This window comes from Cherax quadricarinatus, chromosome 55 (assembly GCF_038502225.1).
Source record: "Cherax quadricarinatus isolate ZL_2023a chromosome 55, ASM3850222v1, whole genome shotgun sequence".
Taxonomy (NCBI): Eukaryota; Metazoa; Arthropoda; class Malacostraca; order Decapoda; family Parastacidae; genus Cherax; species Cherax quadricarinatus.
In genome coordinates, this window is record NC_091346.1 from 15,432,159 (window position 1) to 15,456,776 (window position 24,618).

A 24,618-nucleotide genomic window follows, 5' to 3' on the forward strand; every position below is an offset into this window, starting at 1 on the left:
CACGGGCCATGGATTCAAATCCCACCCCTTCCATGGTTTGCTTTCAATCATGTTATTAAGATTTCGCGAGTCTTAGTAAGTTTATTTAGACACAAGTACACATAAGTACAATTATAATACCTAGAAACATATATGTAAATTACCTAGAATAACTCCAAAAAAAGTCAAAAGTAACTTATTTCCACTGGGGTCTTGGTGGACTAATACATTTATATAGGTACAAATTACAAGTTGGGTTGGTCAAATGTTTTGTTAGTGGGATGAACTGTAAAGGACCTGCCTAGTATGGGCCAACAGGCCTGCTGCAGTGTTCCTCCTTTCTTATGTTCTTATGTTCTTAAGTTATGGCTGATTATATCACCTGCCTCGCATGGGCCAGTAGGCCTTCTGCAGTGTTCCTCCATTCTTATGTTCTTATTATCTTTACCTTTCCACTTCTGTAGATGAATGGTTCAGAGAACCGACACGTTGTTAAATTAGGCACATGTGCAACTCTTGGGTATCTTTACCGAGGAAACATTTCGCCACATAGTGGCTTCATCAGTCCATACAAAGGAGAAACTTGAAAGGACAGGAGGAGAATGAGGTAATTAGTCCCTCATTCTCCTCCTGTTCTTCAAGTTTCTCCTTTGTATGGACTGATGAAGCCACTATGTGGCGAAACGTTTCCTCAATAAAGATATTCAAGAGTGCGTGGAAAAAGACACTTATGTACAGTTCAGGACATTTATTAAAGGAAACGTTTCGCCACGAGTGGCTTCTTCAGTCCTTAGGACTGAAGAAGCCACTCTTGGCGAAACGTTTCCTTTAATAAATGTCCTGAACTGTACATAAGTGTCTTTTTCCACATCTTGTCGGTATCACCATACCATTTCCTCATACCCAAGAGTTGCACATGTGTCTAATTTTACAATTATTACAATAACTGAAAAAAGCCTTCTATGCAGGCGAAACATTTCAAGATTCCCAACTGTTGCACATTCATCTTGCCCATGTACTTGATGCCCAAGCAAATTACCCATCGGTAAAGAACCACAAACAACTTCATGATATAGTCACACCCATAATGAGTACCAGAATATTTTTTTGTGATATAAATCAGGACTATCATTGATCGAACATTAAAATGGTATAAAATACCGACAGGTTGTTAGGTAAGACACATATGCAACAGTTAGGTATCTTTATTATGAAACGTTTCGCCTACACAGTAGGCTTCTTCAGTCAAGTACAGAAAAGTTGATAGAAGCAGAAGATACTTGAAGACGATGTAATCAGTCCATCACCCTTAAAGTTTTGAGGTGGTCAGTCCCTCAGTCTGGAGAAGAGCATTGTTCCATAGTATGAAACAATACTATGCTCTTCTCCAGACTGAGGGACTGACCACCTCAAAACTTTAAGGGTGATGGACTGATTACATCGTCTTCAAGTATCTTCTGCTTCTATCAACTTTTCTGTACTTGACTGAAGAAGCCTACTGTGTAGGCGAAACGTTTCATAATAAAGATACCTAACTGTTGCATATGTGTCTTACCTATCATTGATCGGGGTCGTAGTAACGGGGTCGAGCGGCGGCCATCTTTGTTGTCATTGTGGCCACCATCAGCTGATAATCTCACTTGCTGTTGTAAATGGTTGATTTTCTCAGCCTTTGCTGGCCTTAACTCTCGGTGGGTTGTGTGAGGACATTACCACATCATTCCTTGCTGTTTTGAAAATTGTTTTGTGCTTGTTTTTAGCTTCATTTACGTGTTTTTTGGTGTATATGTGAGGGCGGGTGGTCATGGTAGAGTGATGTGCTGCCGTTGCTTATCTTGAATTTTGGTTTTGGACGGTATTTTGAGGGTTTTGCGAGCAGGATTGGTTTTTTTTCTATAATGGTTTTTGATGGTAGATAGATATTATGGGTATGCAGATGTTAGATATGACGTAGATTTATCCTTGAGTAGCTTAATGGGAAAAGTCATATTGGCCTTTTTTTTCCGTCTCATCCACCGTAATTTACACTTTTATAATTGTAGTTATATATATACCTGTACTTAAACTTACTAAAGTTACTAATGACCATTGTTGTAAACTCACTCTCTCTTGAATATTAATATAACTTAGTTTACGTTATTCCTGTTGTATCGCCTTTTATTGCAACTGATTTTTTCACACAGTTGAGTTATTTAAATGTTTTATCTTTTAATGTTATAATCATGAGTGTTTTTTTGCTGTAACTTACTGCTAGGCTTTAAATAATAAGATATTACTAAGACCCCACTTTGATTTTTTTGGGTTATCTTGGGGGGGCGGGGGACTTTACACTATGTATGATAATTGTACTTATGTGTACTTGTACCTAAATAAACTTACTTATTTACCAGGTGACTTGTTAACTTATTTACCAAGTAACTTGTTAACTTATTGACCAAGTAACTTGTTAACTTAATGACCAATTAACTTGTTAACTTATTGACCAAGTAACTTGTTAACTTATTTACCAAGTAACTTGTTAACTTATTTACCAAGTAACTTACTTGTTAACTTATTTACCAAGTAACTTGTTAACTTATTTACCAAGTAACTTGTTAACTTATTGACCAAGTAACTTGTTAACTTATTTACCAAGTAACTTACTTGTTTGTAGATGAATGGTTCAGAGAACCAGCATGTTGATAAATTAGACACATGTGCAACTCTTGGGTATCTTTATTCAGGAAACGTTTCGCCACACAGTGGCTTCATCAGTCAATGCAAAGGAGAATCTTGAAGAACAGGAGGAGAATGAGGTAATCAGTCCCTCAACCTTGAGTCGATGTGGTCAGTCCATCAATCTTGAATAGAATGAGGCATATGTGCAGAGAAGGAGCTTATAAACCGTAGACAGGAGAGGTGCAGCAGTCATAGGTGGTGTCACATTTGTTCAATGTGGAAGTAGGTCGTGCCCAAGAATTAGGCAATCGAAGAATTCCCAAGTATTAAGATCCCAAGAAGTTGCAGTGTCTGACAGGTTTGTAGATGAATGGTTCAGAGAACCGACATGTTGATAAATTAGACACATGTGCAACTCTTGGGTATCTTTATTGAGGAAATGTTTCGCCACACAGTGGCTTCATCAGTCAATACAAAGGAGAATCTTGAGGGCACGACCTACTTCCACATTGAACAAATGTGACACCACCTATGACTGCTGCACCTCTCCTGTCTACGGTTTATAAGCTCCTTCTCCGCACATATGCCTCATTCTATTCAAGATTGATGGACTGACCACATCGACTCAAGGTTGAGGGACTGATTACCTCATTCTCTTCCTGTTCTTCATGATTCTCCTTTGTATTGACTGATGTAGCCACTGTGTGGCGAAACGTTTCCTCAATGAAGATACCCAAGAGTTGCACATGTGTCTAATTTATCAACTTACGTGTTAACTTATTTACCAAGTAACTTGTTAACTTATTTACCAAGTAACTTGTTAACTTATTTATCAAGTAACTTGTTAACTTATTGACCAAGTAACTTGTTAACTTATTTACCAGGTAACTTACTTGTTAACTTATTTACCAGGTAACTTACTTGTTAACTTATTTACCAAGTAACTTGTTAACTTATTTACTAAGTAACTTCCTTATTAATGTTCTTACTTAGTCTGGATAAGGAAGATTATAAGAGCGGAGTTTCTCTGGGTTAAGTGCATCACCCAGAGGGTTAATAACCCAGGATAACCCAGTCAAGTCCTTATATCATCAAGGACTGTCATTCTTGCTTCCTTTTTTGTATGACCCTTGTGGGTTTAGCACTTAGTTATGATTATAATAATAATAATCTTGTAATAAAGTTGGTAGAATTACCGACAATATGTAAAGTAAAAGGACACAAGTGCAACTAATGTGACATTTATTGTGGCAACGTTTCGCTCTCCAGGTAATGGCTTGATAAAGCTCCTGGAGAGCGAAACGTTGCCACAATAAATGTCACATTAGTTGCACTTGTGTCCTTTTACTAATAATAATCTTGCTTCCTTTTGGAGGTCCCTGATCCTCTTTTCCAGGATGCAACCTATGCTAGTCTGCTAACATCCAGGTACCTACTTACTGCTAGGTAACGGGGAGCAGGTATAAAAAAACATGCCCAGTATTTCCTCTTGTCTGGGTATTGTATTCTTCCTGTCTGTCAACATGTTAATGCTTAATTCTCTACCTGTAATACTATTGTGTGTGTTTTTTTATGAATTTTTTGCCACTAATAACAAATACAAAGGCATAATACTAGTTAATGGTCCGAGTCAGACTGAATACAGTGGACCCCCGCATAACGATTTTAATCCGTGCAAGAGGGGTAATTGTTATGCGAAATAATCGCTATGTGAATGAATTTTCCCCATAAGAAATAATGGAAATAAAATTAATCCGTGCAAGACACCCAAAAGTATGAAAAAATTTTTTTTTTACCACATGAAATGTTAATTTTAATACACACAAACTGAAAAAGGCATGCACACTTACATGACACTTACTTTTATTGAAGATCTGGTGATGATTGATGGGATGGGAGGAGGGGAGAGAGAGTGTTAGTGTTTAGAAGGGGAATCCCCTTCCATTAAGACTTGAGGTGGCAAGTCCTTTTCTGGGGTTACTTCCCTTCTTCTTTTAATGCCACTAGGACCAGCTTCAGAGTCACTGGACTTCTTTCGCACAACATATCTGTCCATAGTGGCCTGTACCTCTCGTTCCTTTATCACTTCCCTAAAGTGTTTCACAACATTGTCAGTGTAATAATCACCAGCACGGCTTGCAATAGCTGTGTGAGGGTGATTTTCATCCATGAAGGTTTGCACTTCAAGCCACTTTGCACAGATTTCCTTTATCTTTGTAGTAGGCAACTTCTTCAATTTCTCTCTCCCCTCCTCTGAACCAGTTTCCTCAGGTCTGGCCTCTTGCTGTTGAAGTTGATCTATCAGCTCATCAGTGGTTAGTTCTTCATTGTCCTCCTCCACCAACTCTTCCACATCCTCCCCACTAACCTCCAACCCCAAGGACTTTCCCAATGCCACAATGGATTCCTCAACTGGAATAATCCTCTCAGGGTTAGCCTCAAACCCTTCAAAATCCCTTTTGTCTACACATTCTGGCCACAGTTTCTTCCAAGCAGAGTTCAAGGTCTTCTTAGTCACTCCCTCCCAAGCCTTACCTATAAGGTTTACACAATTGAGGATATTAAAGTGCTCTCTCCAAAACTCTCTTAGAGTCAGTTGAGTTTCTGAGGTCACTACAAAGCACCTTTCAAACAGAGCTTTTGTGTACAGTTTTTTGAAGTTTGCAATAACCTGCTGGTCCATGGGCTGCAGGAGAGGAGTGGTATTAGGAGGCAAAAACTTCACCTTAATGAAGCTCATGTCCCCATAAAGTCGCTCTGCCACGTCTGTAGGATGACCAGGGGCATTGTCTAACACCAGGAGGCACTTAAGGTCTAATTTCTTTTCAGTTAGGTAATCTTTCACATTGGGGGCAAATGCATGGTGTAACCAGTTATAGAAAAAGTCCCTAGTGACCCATGCCTTACTGTTTGCCCTCCACAGCACACACAAATTATCCTTGAGGACATTCTTTTGCCTGAACGCTCTGGGAGTTTCAGAGTGATACACTAATAAAGGCTTAACTTTGCAATCACCACTAGCATTGGCACACATCAACAAAGTAAGCCTGTCTTTCATAGGCTTATGTCCTGGGAGTGCCTTTTCCTCCTGAGTAATGTAGGTCCTGCTTGGCATTTTCTTCCAGAACAGGCCTGTTTCATCACAATTAAACACTTGTTCAGGTTTCAGTCCTTCACTGTCTATGTACTCCTTGAATTCCTGCACATATTTTTCAGCCGGTTTGTGGTCCGAACTGGCAGCCTCACCATGCCTTATCACACTATGGATGCTACTACGCTTCTTAAATCTCTCAAACCAACCTTTGCTGGCCTTAAATTCACTCACATCATCACTAGTTGTAGGCATTTTTTTAATTAAATCCTCATGCAACTTCCTAGCCTTTTCACATATGATCGCTTGAGAGACGCTATCTCCTGCTAGCTGTTTTTCATTTATCCACACCAATAAGAGTCTCTCAACATCTTCCATCACTTGCGATCTTTGTTTCGAAAACACAGTTAAACCTTTGGCAAGAACAGCTTCCTTGATTGTCTTTCTGGTGCCCACAATAGTAGCGATGGTTGATTGGGGTTTCTTGTACAACTTGACTAGGTCGGCGATATGCACTCCACTTTCATACTTATCAATGATCTCTTTCTTTATTTCTATTGGAATTCTCACCCTTATTGGTGTACGGTTGGCACTAGAAGCTTTCTTGGGGCCCATGGTCACTTATTTTCCAGAAACAGCACCGAAAACACTGTAATAATACGAAATATTCCGAGTGTATGCTTGGATGTTACCGCGGAGGCTGGCTGGTAAACAATGGCACGGGCGGCACATGTGAGGCTGGCTGAGGGCGCACATTGGACGCGTCTCGGACGAAAATCGGTGAGCGGGTTTTTAATCGGTATGCGCGGCAAAATTTTTGCGATTAAAGTAAGCGGTATGCGGATTAATCGCTATGTGATGCCATCGTTATGCGGGGGTCCACTGTACTTGTCATGAGTTTCTTCTCCTGTGTGTGAATCACTTATGTCTTTCTGCTGGTTTTATATTTATTAATTTTTATTAGTTTCAGTTATTTTGTTTATAAACATAAAGCTTTTGAAGCTAAGAATAACAGGTTATTATATTTGATCTATTGTTTTGCAGATGTCAAATATTACGAGTCCTCAGCGATTTTCGGGGACCTTTGACCACTTCTATGATGGGCATTATGAGCCAGATATTAGCACCCAGATGAAGGTGCCCAAAAGAATACGAGTCACAGGTGTGTACTGTGTATGTATGCAAACATAATTTGTTTATTTTATTTTATTTGTGAAGCAAATCTGTTGAATGCTATGCACCATGGCAGTGTTGCTGGTCTGTTTCCTAATACCTCTTACCCATGTTTCCTAATACCTCTTACCCATGTTTCCTAATACCTCTTATTCCTGTTATATTTCCTTGACAGTTTAGGAAACCTGATCTTCAACTGGCTGCAAATAGGATGGTCCCTGGAGTCATTAACAAATATAACAGATAAAACATGAATGGTTGACTTAGTAGACTAGTTTTATGCTACATTGTTTGAAGAGTTAATTACTATCTCACCCTTATATGTCAGTGAGAGTGCTAGATTTACATATTGTATGTATGTACTTTTGTATGTATGTATGTACTTAGTACTTATCTATGTACATATAAAAAATTGAACCCCAGATGAGTTTCAGTAATGGTACTTTGTTTAATAAAATGTAAATTTCTTTAGGTGATAATGAGGATGACCCTACTGTTAACTGGGCCCGCTTCAATGGCATTAACGAGAAGTTTGAGATGACGGTTCCTGATCGCATTGTTGTGGCAGGTATGATGTCGGTCCCTGAAAGGATCATATTGGCAGGTAACATGATTTTTCACGCTTAGAATCTCGCAGAGGAGGACACCATTCTCTGGCCGTGAGAACTAGGCAGCAAGATCTTTGTTCTCTCATAACGACATGTGCGTATTGTGCACGGCTTGCCACTTGTACCACACTAAGAGGCAATTTCTCATCTGTTTAATCCCCGTTTCGTGCTCCCTGATTTAAATAATTTTTTTATGCACACACAAGGCTTAAGTGATATGGGGTACATATAGGAAAAAAGAGTGAAGTTATAGTTGTGGACAGAGCTGTTTTTTTGTTAATTTTTTTTTCTGTGATGTCCATATGTTGTGAGAATGTTAGAAATTAGTCCAAACAAAGTTATTTGAGTTGTACTGAGCAACAGTTGTGGCTATCTAGCAAAAGTTTTTGAACAGTGTGGATAAATCAGGATAGCCCTGAGCCTACAGTTGCAAGGATGGCAGTTTGGCCCCCTAGTACTCCTTACATAATTTTATTACACATTTGATCTTGGATTAATCCAGTAACTAGTACCACACAGGCTGGTTACAGACCAACCACATTGGTAAGTGATAACCTTCGAAAATAAGAATGTTTTCATTTGTCTTGAGATTATTACCTGTAGGATTTTGTTAGTAAACAGAAACACTTTTCCTTCTAATCTATATGGCTTTAGCCCTTATTTTTAATATAATGGTTAATAATAATGCAGGGTAAAAGTGTACGGTAGGGTTATAATTGAAAGAATTAGAGGTAAGACAGAATGTAGGATTGCGGATGAGCAAGGAGGTTTTAGAGTGGGTAGGGGATGTGTAGATCAGGTGTTTACATTGAAGCATATATGTGAACAGTATTTAGATAAAGATAGGGAAGTTTTTATTGCATTTATGGATTTAGAAAAGGCATATGATAGAGTGGATAGAGGAGCAATGTGGCAGATGTTGCAAGTATATGGAATAGGTGGTAAGTTATTAAATGCTGTAAAGAGTTTTTATGAGGATAGTGAGGCTCAGGTTAGGGTGTGTAGAAGAGAGGGAGACTACTTCCCGGTAAAAGTAGGTCTTAGACAGGGATGTGTAATGTCACCATGGTTGTTTAATATATTTATAGATGGGGTTGTAAAGGAAGTAAATGCTAGGGTGTTTGGGAGAGGGGTGGGATTAAATTATGGGGAATCAAATTCAAAATGGGAATTGACACAGTTACTTTTTGCTGATGATACTGTGCTTATGGGAGATTCTAAAGAAAAATTGCAAAGGTTAGTGGATGAGTTTGGGAATGTGTGTAAAGGTAGAAAGTTGAAAGTGAACATAGAAAAGAGTAAGGTGATGAGGGTGTCAAATGATTTAGATAAAGAAAAATTGGATATCAAATTGGGGAGGAGGAGTATGGAAGAAGTGAATGTTTTCAGATACTTGGGAGTTGACGTGTCGGCGGATGGATTTATGAAGGATGAGGTTAATCATAGAATTGATGAGGGAAAAAAGGTGAGTGGTGCGTTGAGGTATATGTGGAGTCAAAAAACGTTATCTATGGAGGCAAAGAAGGGAATGTATGAAAGTATAGTAGTACCAACACTCTTATATGGGTGTGAAGCTTGGGTGGTAAATGCAGCAGCGAGGAGACGGTTGGAGGCAGCGGAGATGTCCTGTTTAAGGGCAATGTGTGGTGTAAATATTATGCAGAAAATTCGGAGTGTGGAAATTAGGAGAAGGTGTGGAGTTAATAAAAGTATTAGTCAGAGGGCAGAAGAGGGGTTGTTGAGGTGGTTTGGTCATTTAGAGAGAATGGATCACAGTAGAATGACATGGAAAGCATATAAATCTATAGGGGAAGGAAGGCGGGGTAGGGGTCGTCCTTGAAAGGGTTGGAGAGAGGGGGTAAAGGAGGTTTTGTGGGTAAGGGGCTTGGACTTCCAGCAAGCGTGCGTGAGCGTGTTAGATAGGAGTGAATGGAGACGAATGGTACTTGGGACCTAAAATAATTATAATAATAGTAAGTGACATTGGCTTGTACTAGTTAATCATTAGTCAGCTCTTTCCTATGGTGAATTTGAAAAATATTTGCTTTTCTTTCTCATTCACACACTTTTCCTCTCTCTCACATATTCACACTTCATCCTCCCTCCCCATGATGTCCACTTGGACATCAGTCATAAAAAACAATCAAGTTGCTTTGCACTAATATATTGTGTGATGAATGGTTTTGAAAACATGTCAGACACTGTAACACCCTGGGATCTTGGTACAAAGACTTCTTCAACGCTTGTCCAACGTTTGGACGACGACCTGCTTACACTAGTGGAAGGTCCCACTGTGATCCCGCCTCCTTCTGCTTCGGCTCACCTGACTGCAGTATATAAGCCACCTCTCTGGCCCAATGCTGTACTTCCTACAAGAGTGATGGACTGAACACAGTGATTCCAGGCTGAGGGACTGATTACCTCAAACTCCTCCTCTCCTTACCCATTTCTATTTTGCATTGGATTGATGAAGCCACTGTGTGGAAAAACGTTTCTTCAATAAAGATTCCCATATGTTGCATAAGTGTCTCAGTTCTTCATCTAATACATTGAAAATGCTTTTCATGCCCTTGGAATGTAATAATGAATGGCTATTTTTGTCTTGTAACCAAATAATGCTCTAAGAATCACACACAGAAAATCTTTCAGTTGCTTTAAAGAACACATTTGAGTTTTTGTTAGCATCACACCCAGAGAAAGTGTTGTCGACTGTAGATACATGGAATCTGTGATGCTTGTCTTTTTAGGTGCTTTTGTTGTGTGTATAATTTTGCAGGAAAACCTGAGTGAAAATTTGGTGTAAGGAATATATTTTATTGCATTACCTAGTAGAGCCCTGTTAATTTGCAGTTTCCTGGTCCTGTTATGAATATTAAATCAATTTTTCTCAAATTTTTGTATAATCCATCAAAATCAATAAGCTAGTTTTCTCCTTCAAGGATACTAAACATAGTGAGTATCAGGCAAACATACTTGTTAAGATTAAGTTCTTGGGATTGAAAACCCTTTCCTTTTTTTTCACATTAACATGAAAAGATTAAATAAAAATGAATAGAAACGAGTAGTACTAGAATAATATTACTCGGTAGGACCTCTGTATCCATGAGGGATACGTTCCAAGGACCTCCTTTGTATACAAAACCGTGATTAGTAGCAAACCCTATACATAAATCCTGTGCATGCCTATTATAAAGTTTAATTGATAAATTATGCACTATAAGTGGAGAATTATCATGCAATAGAGTTTTTATTTCTTTTCAAAGGTTACAATGTGTGATTTATATTTTTATAAAATGCAAAATACAAAGAAAACCACTAACATGTCTGAGCATTTCAGGCAGTCTAATACTAATGCTTACACACTACTTAAAACTAGACATAGCATATTAACATAATGCATATACACAGTAAGGGAAGAAATCACAGTAAAATGCTTGACTACAAATGTGGAAAAAACATCAGTTCATAAACATCTGAGTGCTGTTGTGTATTTACACGATCTGTGGGGACGAACTAGTTCCTCTGAAACTGTGGTATTTTTCATGTGTTAAGTTACAACATATTGGGGATTGGTTCTACGAGTTGTGTTAGTTTCATTCTAAAATATATCGTGAATTAAAATTTTTTTCAGATTCCACTGTAATTCTTTCAGTTGTAGATTGAAATGAAATTTTATGTTTATAACTTTAAGAGCCCTGGTTCAGCAAGGTAATATTCTGCGAAATCTATTGGCATCTTGAACAAAAGTTTGTAATTTAGGGTCTTGTTTGATATACAGTGGACTCTTGACTTAAGGCTGCATTGGCTAACGCCAAAATTGGCTAACGGCTCTCTTTGGCATCAGAATATTGGCTCGACCAACGCCAAACAACTCGGCTAAGGGCTTTCGTCCCGAACGTGTCCACGCGCCCTGAGCGGGCCCAGCCACTCCAAGACTCCGTGTATAGCCAGTGTACCATTCTTTACAAGCCGTTGTGGTTGATTCCATGTGAAAATGCAATATACAGTGGACCCCCGCATAACGATCACCTCCGAATGCGACTAATTATGTAAGTGTATTTATGTAAGTGCATTTGTACGTGTATGTTTGGGGGTCTGAAATGGACTAATCTACTTCACAATATTCCTTATGGGAACAAATTCGATCAGTACTGGCACCTGAACATACTTCTGGAGTGAAAAAATATCGTTAACCGGGGGTCCACTGTATTCTGTGTTATTTCATTGTTTTTAGTGCTTGTAACTGCTAAATAAGCCACCATGGGCCCAAAGAAATCTTCTAGTGCCAACCCTGTGGTAAAAAGGGTGAGAAATACTATCGTACCATGGTCAGCTGCTGCTGCACCATCGTCAGCTGTTGCTGCACCATCGTCAGCTGTACTACTTGAAGATGTGGAGAGACTGTTGTTAGTGTGGCTTAACGAGAAACGGTTACCAAGAAACAACCCCAGAGGGTTAGCCACCCACGATAACCCAAGAAAGTCAGTGCATCATCGAGGACTGTCTAACTTATTTCCATTGGGGTCCTTAACCCTTAAACGGTCCAAACGTATGTATACATTTTTTCAACATCTGAAAGTATGTAAAAAAATGTAGATCTTCTTTTTTGTTTTACATTTGAAAATGTGTAAAAAAACTTTTATCTACATTTTTTTTTGTTATATTTGAAAATATGTAAAAAAAGGTAGATCTACTTTTGTAGCACTACGAATTTGAACGTCGATTTGTTTGGACCGTTTAAGGGTTAATCTTGTCCCTCAGGATGCGTCCCACACCAGTCGACTAACACCCAGGTGAACACGTAAAAGTGCCTGGGACTAGTGCTCATATTGGTGAATTTAAGGCCAGCAAAGGTTGGTTTGAGAGATTTAAGAATCATAGTGGCATACACAGTGTGATAAGGCATGGTGAAGCTGAAAAATTCCAACCCCAACAAGTGTTCAATTGTAACAAAACAGGCCTGTTCTGGAAGAAAATGCCTAACAGGACCTACATTACTCAGGAGGAAAAGGCACTCCCAGGACGCAAGCCTATGAAAGACAGGCTAACTCTCATGTTTTGTTGTAATGCTAGTGAGGATTGCAAAGTGAAGCCTTTACTCATGTATCACTCTGAAAATCCCAGAGTGTTCAAGAAAAACAGTGTCTCATCATTCATCAATACTCTTCAATAAAGGTAATTGTCATTTTAGTATTTATTTATGTATTTATTCTGCATGTCTCATTGTTTTCTGTGTAGGGAAATGTATATTTCATGTGAATTTTTTTTTTTTTTAGTACTTTTGGCTGTCTGGAACGGATTAATTGGATTTCCATTATTTCTTAGGGGGAAAATTAATTTGGCTAAAGGCTAAATCGACTAAAGGCTAGCTCTTTGGAATGGATTAAAGGCGTTAGCAGAGGGTCCACTGTATTGATAGAATTCTCTTCTTTCAACAAACTGGTCATATCCCACCGAAGCAAGGTGGTCCAAAAAGAAAAATGAAAGTTTCTCTTTTTAAATTTTGTAATATATACAGGAGAAAGGGTTACTTGCCCCGTGCTCCTTACATTTTAGTTGCCTCTTAGGACACGCATGGCTTACAGAGGAAGAATTCTGTTCCACTTTCCCATGGCATGATAGAATTCTATATAAACTAATCTCAAAAATGCTTCATTATTTTGCAAAGAAACATTTAGGTTTCAGCTTTTCCCCAATTTTATGTTTTGTTTGCATTCATAGTTGCGATAAAATTACTTCATGTAAAAAGGGAAGAGATAGTATTTTTTCACCAATCTGTGACAGAAATAAAATATGATGAGTTTTTGCTCTTACCTGAAAAATAATGAGTGATGATGTTTCTTCTTTTTCGGGTTACCCTGCCTTGGTGGGAAATGGCTGATGTATTAATTAGGAAAATAAATAGAGACCAGTAATGAAAGTTAAGAATGTTAGCCTTTTATCTTCCTAAATCTGCATTCATGGATTTCGATAAGACATTTTCTTGAGATATGTGTAAGCATGTGTTAGATTTCCAGAATTAAAGTTGGTGTGCCTAAGTGATTGTATTATTTAATGGTGTAGTAGTTTTTTCGTTTTTTCAATGGTGGTAATATCTTTTGTGATGTCCATGGTAGGTGGGGATCAGCACATAGGTACTCGAGGAGTGCCCAGAGAGGTGGAGCTGGAGCAGTCCATCATGCCACAACCAGATCCAACACTATACAGAGTGCAGGTGAGTCTTCTTGCCATCTTCACACAAGACACCATTACCAACTGGTATTAAATCAGTTTTCATGAAATGTGGAACATATTATAGGAACTAGAGAAAAAATAAGAATTATCGTCATAAGTCATAATGATATCGCTGGTCTCGAGCAAAAGGAAATGTTGTATAGAGTTTCCTCTCCAAATTGTTAATTATTATCATCTTAAGATGATAAAATATGCATTTATGAAACAGTGCTTGCACTCTGAAGGAGGGGTGGGGATATTTGTAGTTTTGAACTCTAGTATACTGGCAAGATAGTGATGGAGTGAGTGTTGGTAAATGTGTTTCTTCTTTTTTGGGCCACCCTGCCTCTGTGGGAAATGGCCAGTGTGTAAAAAAAAAAAATTATCTCGATTATACTGTATAGAAATTAAGAGAAAAGTTTTTTAATATATACAATCAGTAACATGATTATCTTGCCACACAAGATACTAGACCAGTCGACTGGAGCATACCTGCCTTGATAAGTGAGACACTTGTACAACGTTTGAGTATCTTTATTCTGGAAACATTTTGCCAGCCAGTTGCTTCTTTGGTCGAATCCAGAGAAAGGTGGAAGAGGAGGAGTTTGAGGTAATCAGTCCCTCAGCTTGGAGTCGATGTGTTCAGTCCATCAGTCATCAAAATGAAGGAGCCACTGGCTGGCGAAACATTTCTGGAATAAAGATGCCCATATGACAAGTGTCTTAATTCATCAATTTGTCAGATTCCAAACCATTTATTCACATACCTCCCTTTCTTCAAATCAAACCTAATTGCCTCCCATTCCCTACTTGCTGTAAGACCCCTTAGAAATTTAGTGCTTTTCCATGAATATAATTTGGCCTGTCTTTCCTCAGACCCCTCCACGGACTATTACTTTGGACACCTATACTTATCCTGGTACCGAGGACGTTTCACCAGCAGCAGAGGACCGAGAGAGCAGCACTCCAGGCTCAATTCCTACTATTCTTCCTCGCAACAGTAATTCCTTCATACATCCTGTGTAAGTTGCTTTGTGCATCTGATATTATTCTTCAGACATCTTATATTATTTGTTTTAATAATACAGTTGCACTGAATTACTTTCATACATTCTGTGTAAGTTGCTTTGTGCATCTGCTGATATTTTCTTCATACATCCTACAATATAGCAATACTGTGACTGGCCAGGAATTGAACCCCTGATATTTTAGCACGCTACCCGGGAAGCCCACCATTTCTTAGAAGCATTGATGGTTAAGTGGACTAAGGTTTCTTTGAAGCATCTTAGAATTTTGTCAGGCTTCCCAAGTGGCATGCTAAAATATTGAGGGGTTTGATTCCTGGCCAGTCACAGTACATATTGTTATTTGCTTAAAATCAATTGTTCATGGATGCATTAATATCCTATATTATGTGTTTTATTAATACATTTGCACTGTATTTCCTTCATACATCCTATGTGAGTTCTTTTATACACACTTTAGATGAAAAAGATGTAGTTAAAAGGACACATACACTATATGTAATAGTTGTTCATTTGTTTGGATCAAGTGAAGAGGAGAAAGAGCTAGTTGTATTTTATTAAATAGGAATATGTGTTTGTTTGCTTTATCCCTATCACATGTGATGGTGCATAGTGCATGTTGCATCTTAACAGAAACTTTATCCTCTTAGAATTATTGTTTCTCAAATCTTTTTTTTTTTAATAAAGTAGAAGTAAGAGTTTTTTCTCAATGCATCTAAAGATTTTAGTTTTTCTAAGCTCTTACAAAAAACCCAGAATTGGCAGGTACATTTAATATATTTTTTTTTTTACCCCCTGGCTGTCTCCCACCGAGGCTGGGTGACCTGAGAAAGAAACACTTTCACCATCATTCACAGTATCACTGTCTTGCCAGAGGCATGTAGATACGACAGCTCATGTCCCCTCCAAAACAGCAAATATCTCAAACTCCTCCTTTAGAATGCAGGCATTGTAATTCCCACCTCCAGAACTCAAGTCCAACTAACCAGTTTCCCTAAATCCTTTCTCAAGATGTTACACTGCTCACACTCCAAGAGCACTTCAAGACCCAAAAACTATTTGTCTCCACTCACTCTTATCTAACATGCTCACACATGCCAGCTGTATGTTCAAACCCATTGCACACACAACCTCCTTTACCCCCTCCCTCTATCCTTTCCTAGAATGACCCCTACCCCACCTTCTCTTTATGTATGTGGTATGCTTGTGTGCCGTCACCTAGTTGTGTTTGAAAGGGTTGAGCCTCAGCTCCTGTAACATGTGATTACCTGTTTGTTGTTGCTGCAGCAATGCAGTGCTTGTGATGTTTCATTCTCATTATTATTTGCTTTTGAACTTTTTCCCTATAATATGATCAATAACAATTAAGTCACTAACATGAATGTACCTACTTATCCATACATCTTGTCCTCTCCTGGAATTGAACCCCAGTCTTACTTTTTGTGTGACGATTGCTCTAACTACTGTCTGTCTGTTCAAGAAAGATTTTGCTGCACTTATACCTCCAAAACTAGGCAGTGAGAGTGATTAATGTTTGGTATGAAGATTATTAGTGTGTGCATTGGTAATAATATTCAGTGTCTCTTTTTTCATACCTTTCATCAAACCCTTTCTCAAACTTTCCTTACATCACCTTGCATCCACCTGTTTTATATGCAGTATCTTTTTATTAGGTAGGTAGTAGGTTCGTAGACAGCAGCCGCCCAAAGAGGTACTACTGTCCTGCCAAGTGAGTGTAAAACGGAAGCCTGTAATTGTTTTACATAATGTTAGGTTTGCCGGTGTCTCTTTTCTGTCTCCTAAACATGCAGGATTTCAGGTATGTCTTGCTACTTATACTTACACTTAGGTCACACTACACATGCATGTACAAGCATATATGTACATACCCCTCTGAGTTTTCTTCTATTTTCTTACTAGTTCTTGTTCTTGTTTATTTCCTCTTATCTCCATGAGGAAGTTGAACAGAATTCTTCCTCTGTAAGCCATGTGTGTCATAAGAAGTGACTAAAATGCCAGGAGCAAGGAGCTACTAACCCCCTTCTCCTGTATGCATTACTAAAGTTAAAAAGAGAAACTTCTTGTTTTTCTTTTTGGGCCACCCTGCCTTGGTGGGATACAGCTGATTTGTTGAAAAAAGATCTTTTCATTAAGCTTTCTTCATTCTTTCTACATGGCTAAACTATCCTGAGACACTTTCCCAATTTATGAATAATATCATTTATGCCACTATACCCTTTTCTAATTTTTTGTTACTTATCTGCATAATATTCATTCTATATATACATTTGTAAATAAATACATCCTCTCCTCACCTAATGATGGAGTTCCGTTCCTGAGACCACGTCGTTAAATAAATTTGTTACTAAGTGAGGAGCATACTATAATGGTAGTGAGTTTGTGTCAGCCATCTTTAATATTGTTTTAATGTCACCTTTGCACCATCTATAACATTTCTGGTGTATTTTTAAATGTTTATACAGTAATGTACTGTATATTGAAATAAACAGGATAGAGGAAATCAGCTATAATATACATTATTTAGGTATGAATACTGGTCAGAGAGCCTGTCGTAAGTCCGAGGCGTCGGTAAATGGGTATGTTGCTAGGTGAGGAGAGGCTGTACATGCATGAATGCACTAATTTTCTAAAATCTTGAGACTGTATAGTTTGTTTACACTTTTTCTAACATATCCTTCATATTGTTTTGCAGCGAAGATCTGGATCTTGGGTATGTTTGTGTCACAATCATCTGCTTGAGCTTGCTAGATCCATCTCTGTACATGACCCTTAATCCAAGCAACTAATACAAAGAATTGCTTGCTTGATTCCTTTAATAAAGTGTTCCATTTCCTTGTCTGAATTTTTATTAACAGCAGTGCACTCTGTTTAAGACTTCAAATGACTTAATTTAACTTCCATTTCTGTGCTTCAATTATAATAATTTGTTCTGCACATATAACCCACATTTTGGAGAGGAGACTTTAGACAGTGGGTCAGTTTGTCCTGGATTATAATGTGGTCAAAACTTGATGAATTGATATTGGTCCAGTGCAGACCAAAATGTCATTTGAAGTTTCCTTTCCAGAATGTGAGTTATTTGTGAGTAATTCCAGCCATGTTATTGTGACTCTTATTCTTCCCTCAGTCCTATGACTTTTGCATGATCTTTTATGTATGTAAAATAATTGTGCTGTTTTGGCACAATTTACATGTACTGTGCAAAACAGTATACCATAAATGCTGGTGTATAAGTTAACCCCTAAAATTTTGAGGTGTTAATTCAGGTTTAGGCCTGTATTTGCCCAATAGGTCGAACCCTCCCTCCTCCTCCTCCTCAAAAAAAAAAAAAAAAAAAGAAATTGTAAGGCAGCACCACTTTCATCAGACTGAAATTCAGAGTGTGAGTGGACTGACATGAACCATTAGAAGAATATTAAGAAATAGTACATCTTAATTTTTTCCAGCTTTAATTTTTTTATATTTTTTAGGTATTATCAGTAAAATGCAACATATTTTTATTAAAAAATGTCTGGCCAACAGAAATAAAACAGGTAAGAAGTAGCAAATAAAACAATAAAACTTGTGACTGTGGTACAAATTAGGTTACTACCATAATAGCATCGGTAGGCTAGTGGTGTCACTTACCTCCCTCAGTAATGTACTGTGGCCTTGTTTTCACCTCTGTCATGTTTCAGCAACTTTTATACTCGACTTAAACCCCAGCACGTACAGTGTGCATATTTTACTCATGCTCTTAGTAAATTAGGTATAAAGAATCTTAATGTTCATAACATGTTTACAGTGATAAAATTTGTCAGTATGGTTTATTAATGTAAGCAATTCCTTAGGATTTCTTACCTTAGGAATTCTGTTTCTTCATAGTATTGTTGTATAGGCCACCCTATTAATTAACTCAACCAAGATGTACAAAAATTGAGTAGCATTAGAAAGCACATGCACATTCACCATCAGTTGCTTGTTTCACCTTGGTCTGTAACCTTTCAGTGGCATGTATTTCTTCACAACATTCACTCTTAAGTGTCTGACTGCTCCACAGAAAATTTTTACTATGTCTTTTCCTTGTGACTCAAGAAATCGTCATAGCATAATTGCAAACAAACCACAGAATGGATGGGGTCTGAACCCATGGCAAGTGAGGTTTTATGATTCCCTTTCCATGGGTTCAGATACTACCATTCCATGGTTTGTTTTCCTAATGGATGATTTACTATTTGTTTTTGTATGTAGTGCCACAGAAAGCTCCTCAGTTACTGATAAGATTTTCAGGTATGATTAATGGGGAAGCAGGTCATTTTTAATTAATACTTTTTATGGTAACATGATACTATGTAAACTATTCACAACTAACCCACATTTTGGAGAGAAAACAGCATATTGGTCTTTTCTGAATCATTACTGAAGAAGAATCAAAATTTCATATGAAGTTTCAAGTCCAAATTGTGAATTAGCAGTGAATGATTGCTGCCACAGTACAGCTTCTCCTCACTTAACGACGGAGTTCCATTCCTAAGACCACATTGTTAAATGAATTCCTCACTAAGTGAGGAGCATACTATAATGGTAGTGGGTTTGTATCAACCATCTTTGATATTGTCTTAATGTTACCTTTGCACTATTTATAACATTTCTAGAGTATTTTTAAATGTTTATACAGTAGTGTACTGTATATTGATATAAACAGAATAGAGGAAATCAGCTCTAATATACATTATTTAGATATAAATACTGGTCAGAGAGCCCGTCGTAAGTCCAAGGCACCAGTAAACGGGTGTGTTGTTAAGTGAGGAGAGGCTGTGTTATGACTTACATTCTACATAGGGCACGAAAGTTACTGGCGCTGTAATTTATTATTCTGTTTATTACATTAATACGTACATATATTTATAGTGAGAGCTCCTTCATGTGTGGTGCCTTGATGCTGGTGAAGTGCTCTTTGTCTGAGGAATTGGAGCTAGTCTTCCATCCTTGAAACAAACTTGATTACTGTACTTCTCATTCCCCAAGTACTGTATGACTCCCACAGATTTAGTTCCTTCCCGTGAATCTAACGATGATTATAATAATAACAGTAATTAATTTAGTAAGGGTATTCTTCATAAAGTTTTTTTTTTTTTTTTTTTTTTTAACAAGTCGGCCGTCGCCCACCGAGGCAGGGTGACCCAAAAAGAAAGAAAATCCCCAAAAAGAAAATACTATCATCATCATTCAACACTTTCACCTCACTCACACATAATCACTGTTTTTGCAGAGGTGCCCAGAATACAACAGTTTAGAAGTACACCTACCATCCGACTTACGACCTGCTCGACTTACGACTACTCGACTTACGACCGTGTTTTTTATGCCAAATTTCTGAGAAATAAACAACTACACCTGCCATCCGACTTATGACCTGCTCGACTTACGACCACTCGACTTACGACTGTGTTTTTTATACCAAATTTCTGGGAAATAAACAACTATTTGTGTTGTACACAGTGTTTATCCTAAACCTTACAGTATAAAATACAGTACTAACAACATAAAAAGTAAAGTAAAACATGAAATACCAAAATAAAACAATAAAATAAAGTCATTACAAAAATGTTTTGTTGATATTCTGTAGTAAAGTACGACTTACGACCGGTTTCTCGGAACCGAACTCGGTCGTAAGTCGGATGGTAGGTGTACGTACATATAAAAATACACAATATATCCCTCCAAACTGCCAATATCTCAAACCCCTCCTTTAGAGTGCAGGCATTGTACTTCCCATTTCCAAGACTCAAGTCCGGTTATATAAAATAACTGGTTTCCCTGAATCCCTTCACTAAATATTACCCTGCTCACACTCCAACAGCTCGTCAGGTCCCAAATACCTTTGTCTCCATTCACTCCTATCTAACACGCTCACACACGCTTGCTGGAAGTCCAAACCCCTCACCCACAACACCTCCTTTACCCCCTCCCTCCAACCTTTTCGAAGACGACCCCTACCCCGCCTTCCTTCCCCTACAGATTTATACGCTCTCCATGTCATTCTACTTTGATCCATTCTCTCTATATGACCAAACCACCTCAACAAACCCTCTTCAGCCCTCTGACTAATACTTTTATTAACTCCACACCTCCTAATTTCCACAATCCGAATTTTCTGCATAATATTTACACCACACATTGCCCTTAGACAGGACGTCTCCACTGCCTCCAACCGCCTCCTCGTTGCAGCATTTACAACCCAAGCTTCGCACCTATATAAGAGTGTTGGTACTACTATACTGTCATACATTCCCTTCTTTGCCTCCATAGATAACATTTTTTGCCTCCACATATACCTCAACGCACCACTCACCTTTTTTCCTTCATCAATTCTATGATTAACCTCATCCTTCATAAATCCATCCACTGACATGTCAACTCCCAAATATCTGAAAACATTCACTTCTTCCATACCTTCTCCCCAATTTGATATCCAATTTTTCTTTATCTAAATCATTTGATACTCTCATCACCTTACTCTTTTTTATGTTCTTTTTTAACTTTCTACCTTTACACACACTCCCAAATTTGTCCACTAACCTTTGCAGTTTTTCTTTAGAATATCCCATAAGCACAGTATCATCAGCAAAAAGTAACTGTGTCACTTCCCATTTTGTATTTAATTCCCCATAATTTAATCCTACCCTTCTCCCGAACACCCTAGCATTTACTTCTTTTACAACCCCATCTATAAATATATTAAACAACCATGGTGACATTACACATCCCTGTCTAAGACCTACTTTTACTGGGAAATAGACTCCCTCTGTTTACACACCCTAACCTGAGCCTCACTATCCTTATAAAAACTCTTTACAGCATTTAGTAACGTACCACCTATTCTATATACTTGCAACATCTGCCACATTGCTTCCCTATCCACTCTATCATCTGCCGTTTCTAAATTCATAAATGCAATAAAAACTTCCCTACCTTTATCTAAATACTGCTTACGTACATGCTTCATTGTAAACATTTGATCTACACATCCCCTACCCACTCTAAAACCTCCTTGCTCATCCGCAATTCTACATTCTGCCTAACCTCTAATTCTTTCAATAATAACCCTACTGTACACTTCCTGGTATACTCAGTAAACTTATTCCTCTATAATTTTTACAATCTCTTTTGTCCCCCTTCCCTTTATATAAAGGGACTGTACACACTCTCCGCCAATCCTTAGGTACCTTCCCCTCTTTCATACATTTATTAAACAAAAATACCAACCATTCCAACACTATGTCCTCCCCTGCTTTTAACATTTCTGTCATGATCCCGTCAGTTCCAGCTGCTTTACCCCCTTTCATTCTACGTAATGTGTTACTTATTCTTTAGGATGGTCATGTGGTTCAATAATTTTGTGATGGAAGATTTTACATTGTAGATATTGTAGAATAATGATGCATGTTGGATAGTATGTTATGATGTGGCTTTGAAGTTGCACCAAGTGTAGTTGTGTATATAGATTTTTATCTGTAACCTTAAATATGTGTTTCTTGTTGAGGTCTATATCCACATCCTTTAGTGGTCTTAGTTTTTTATGTAGTTTCTTTCTTTAATATCACAGGCCAGAGAAGAGCTCAGGCTACATGTTTCATGTTACAGAGGGGTAAGTATGCTGTAATGTGTGTTTTGTAATGTGTTAGTTGCTTGTACAGTAGAGATATTGTTTAGAAGTTGTAGTAAACTAATGGAAAACTATAAATGTGTTCATTTGATTTGTAAGAAATTATATTTGACCTGTCTAAATTGTTTTTGTTCAGGCATGATAGTGGCACACCAGGAATCACTACAGACCTGAGCCCAAGTGAAGAAGTGTCTCTACTGAGACGGCAAGTTGGGCGCCTCAACCGTCGGGTAATGGCTCTCGAATTGGATACTCAGCAACGTGCCAATCGAGAAATGATTATGTATACTCTCGGTGTCGCTTACTTCCTCATTAAGGCCTTGTTATGGTTGAACAGAAACTGAACAGAGAGCAGAAGATTTGATATTATGGTAATTAAATTGTTAGGACTTATTAATTTGGTGTTACTCACTGTTGAAAGTTTGCTGTTTTCTCTTGGGTAAACTCAGAGCCATGTTATTATTAGGCCTGTGTGCAACGGCAGGGAACAGCTATCACTTCTTCACTAGTCAGAAACACTTATTTATTCCTTTTTGTATATTGAAATAATTTTAGTAAATTAAAATGAGAGTTACCAGATAACTTGTATGAACAGACATGTTATTGTTGTATATTTCCTATACTGTATAAACTTTAGATTTATGTAAAAAATTGGCTAAATCTTTGCCAGAATTTCAGGTGCAGATTTGTTAAGAAAATTGAGAAATTCTGAATGGCTTTTGTTGTAACAGAAACCAGCTTATTGATGCCTAAAGCTTGAAGATTAACATAAGCAAATGTAATCCAAAGAGTTGCAAAAGTAGTTATTGTATACAGTGAGGCAAACAAGCATTTTGTGGTTGTAGTTTGTGATGCACACTGCTGAAGCCGACTCGATTTATAATCCTTAATGAAAAAAAAGGAAGTTTGCTGAGTGCTAAATAAAGACATCTCTGTAATATATATATATGTATGTTAGTGTGCTAATGTTGTTTGCGATTATGTATACTGTACAAGCAGTCTTCGTTTGAGTGTGTTTGTATCAAGCATAATTTGAAGTCAAATGTGAAATTGAATTGCAGATTGTTTTGATGTTGGGTAACTTTTTATATAATATGGGATCATTCACAATTCAGGTTCATGCTATAGATTGATAAGGTACTCCCCTACCATCTACTAATGCCACTTTTGTGATTATGGCAAACCACGATTTTGTTTTTACATTTTTAAGGGCTAAGACCTGATATTGTATTGTACATCAGCTCGCTTTGAAACAGAGCCCTGGCATTGGTGTATTCCTTTAGCTATATGGCCAGTTATTCACTGCTTGGTTCATGGATTTTTAGCTAGTGTACAGTATTATGACATTATTCACACAGTTGGCTCCCAGAACCACTAACTAGCAATACAGTATTATGCTATGAGCTGGATTTGCAGATCCCTGACTCGTATGTGGTATGCTGTTATCTGTTAGTTTGGCTCCCTGATCCATGACTTGTGCATAATTACATATATCGGTTAGAAGACCTGTTTGTATTGAAACTGACCAAAATATCATGAAATGTACTGTTAATGGGTACAGGGGTCCAGAATGCATCTCCCCTTTACCCATTGAAGTAAACTTCAGTGTTCATGAATTCACCTAGAAGCTCCTTGTGGAGCTCATCACTTATGGATGCTAAAGGAATACAATTCTTTGTATAATTTTTATACTATACGTGGATTTTGCACACTCCCACTAGTGTAATTACCTTTTGTATTTGGGACCAATATTGGCATGGAATTTGGTCTTTTCACTTCAGTAAATAATTACAATAAATACTTCATATACAGTGCCATTGTTACACCCTAAACATCCACTTTGAAGGGACACAACATTTGTATTTTAATATGGCTGTAGTGTAGAGGTCATCTGATAGGTTTGGGTAATAACAACAATTTACAAAGGATAAGTAAGATCAGATGACTGGTTAATTTTTCAACTTTAGCAAAATAATTGAAACAGAACAGTGTGCCACTATGTAGAAATTTTAGTACTGTATTGTGATTTTTGTATTGTTTATTATTATTTTTATTATTATTGGTATTACTATTAATACCTATACTTTTTATTTGTTATGGTTATTATTATTTTTATTGCAAAACATAATAAACATCTGTACAAGTATTGCAGTGCATTATGTAACCTTATTGTTGACAACAAAAATTACTTTTTGTATATCA

At 37.7% G+C, this 24,618-nt stretch overlaps 1 protein-coding gene across 4 annotated transcripts; it reads left to right on the top strand.

Moving 5' to 3' along the window:
- The first annotated feature begins 1,534 nt into the window (after window positions 1-1,534).
- Tango11 (transport and golgi organization 11) lies at window positions 1,535-24,563 on the top strand. Of its 4 annotated transcripts, XM_053791510.2 has the most exons (8): window positions 1,535-1,670; window positions 6,773-6,890; window positions 7,374-7,469; window positions 13,626-13,723; window positions 14,599-14,744; window positions 17,461-17,478; window positions 22,357-22,398; window positions 22,553-24,563. In XM_053791510.2, exons 2-8 carry the CDS (start codon window positions 6,773-6,775, stop codon window positions 22,758-22,760), a joined length of 726 nt encoding a protein of 241 aa, XP_053647485.1. In that variant the 5' UTR covers window positions 1,535-1,670; the 3' UTR covers window positions 22,761-24,563. The 4 variants fall into 4 exon arrangements, with proteins under 4 accessions (XP_053647485.1, XP_053647487.1, XP_053647486.1 ...); XM_053791512.2 differs by lacking the exon at window positions 22,357-22,398; XM_053791511.2 differs by lacking the exon at window positions 17,461-17,478.
- Window positions 24,564-24,618: the final 55 nt, after the last annotated feature.

What these genes read in the sequence shown, in the direction of transcription:
- Tango11 (XM_053791510.2), top strand. Translation starts at nt 6,773, where the DNA reads ATGTCAAATATTACGAGTCCTCAGCGATTTTCGGGGACCTTTGACCAC. An exon ending in CAACACTATACAGAGTGCAG is followed by an intron (nt 13,724 to 14,598) that starts GTGAGTCTTCTT and finishes GTCTTTCCTCAG; the next exon opens with ACCCCTCCACGGACTATTAC. An exon ending in ATGTTTCATGTTACAGAGGG is followed by an intron (nt 22,399 to 22,552) that starts GTAAGTATGCTG and finishes GTTTTTGTTCAG; the next exon opens with GCATGATAGTGGCACACCAG.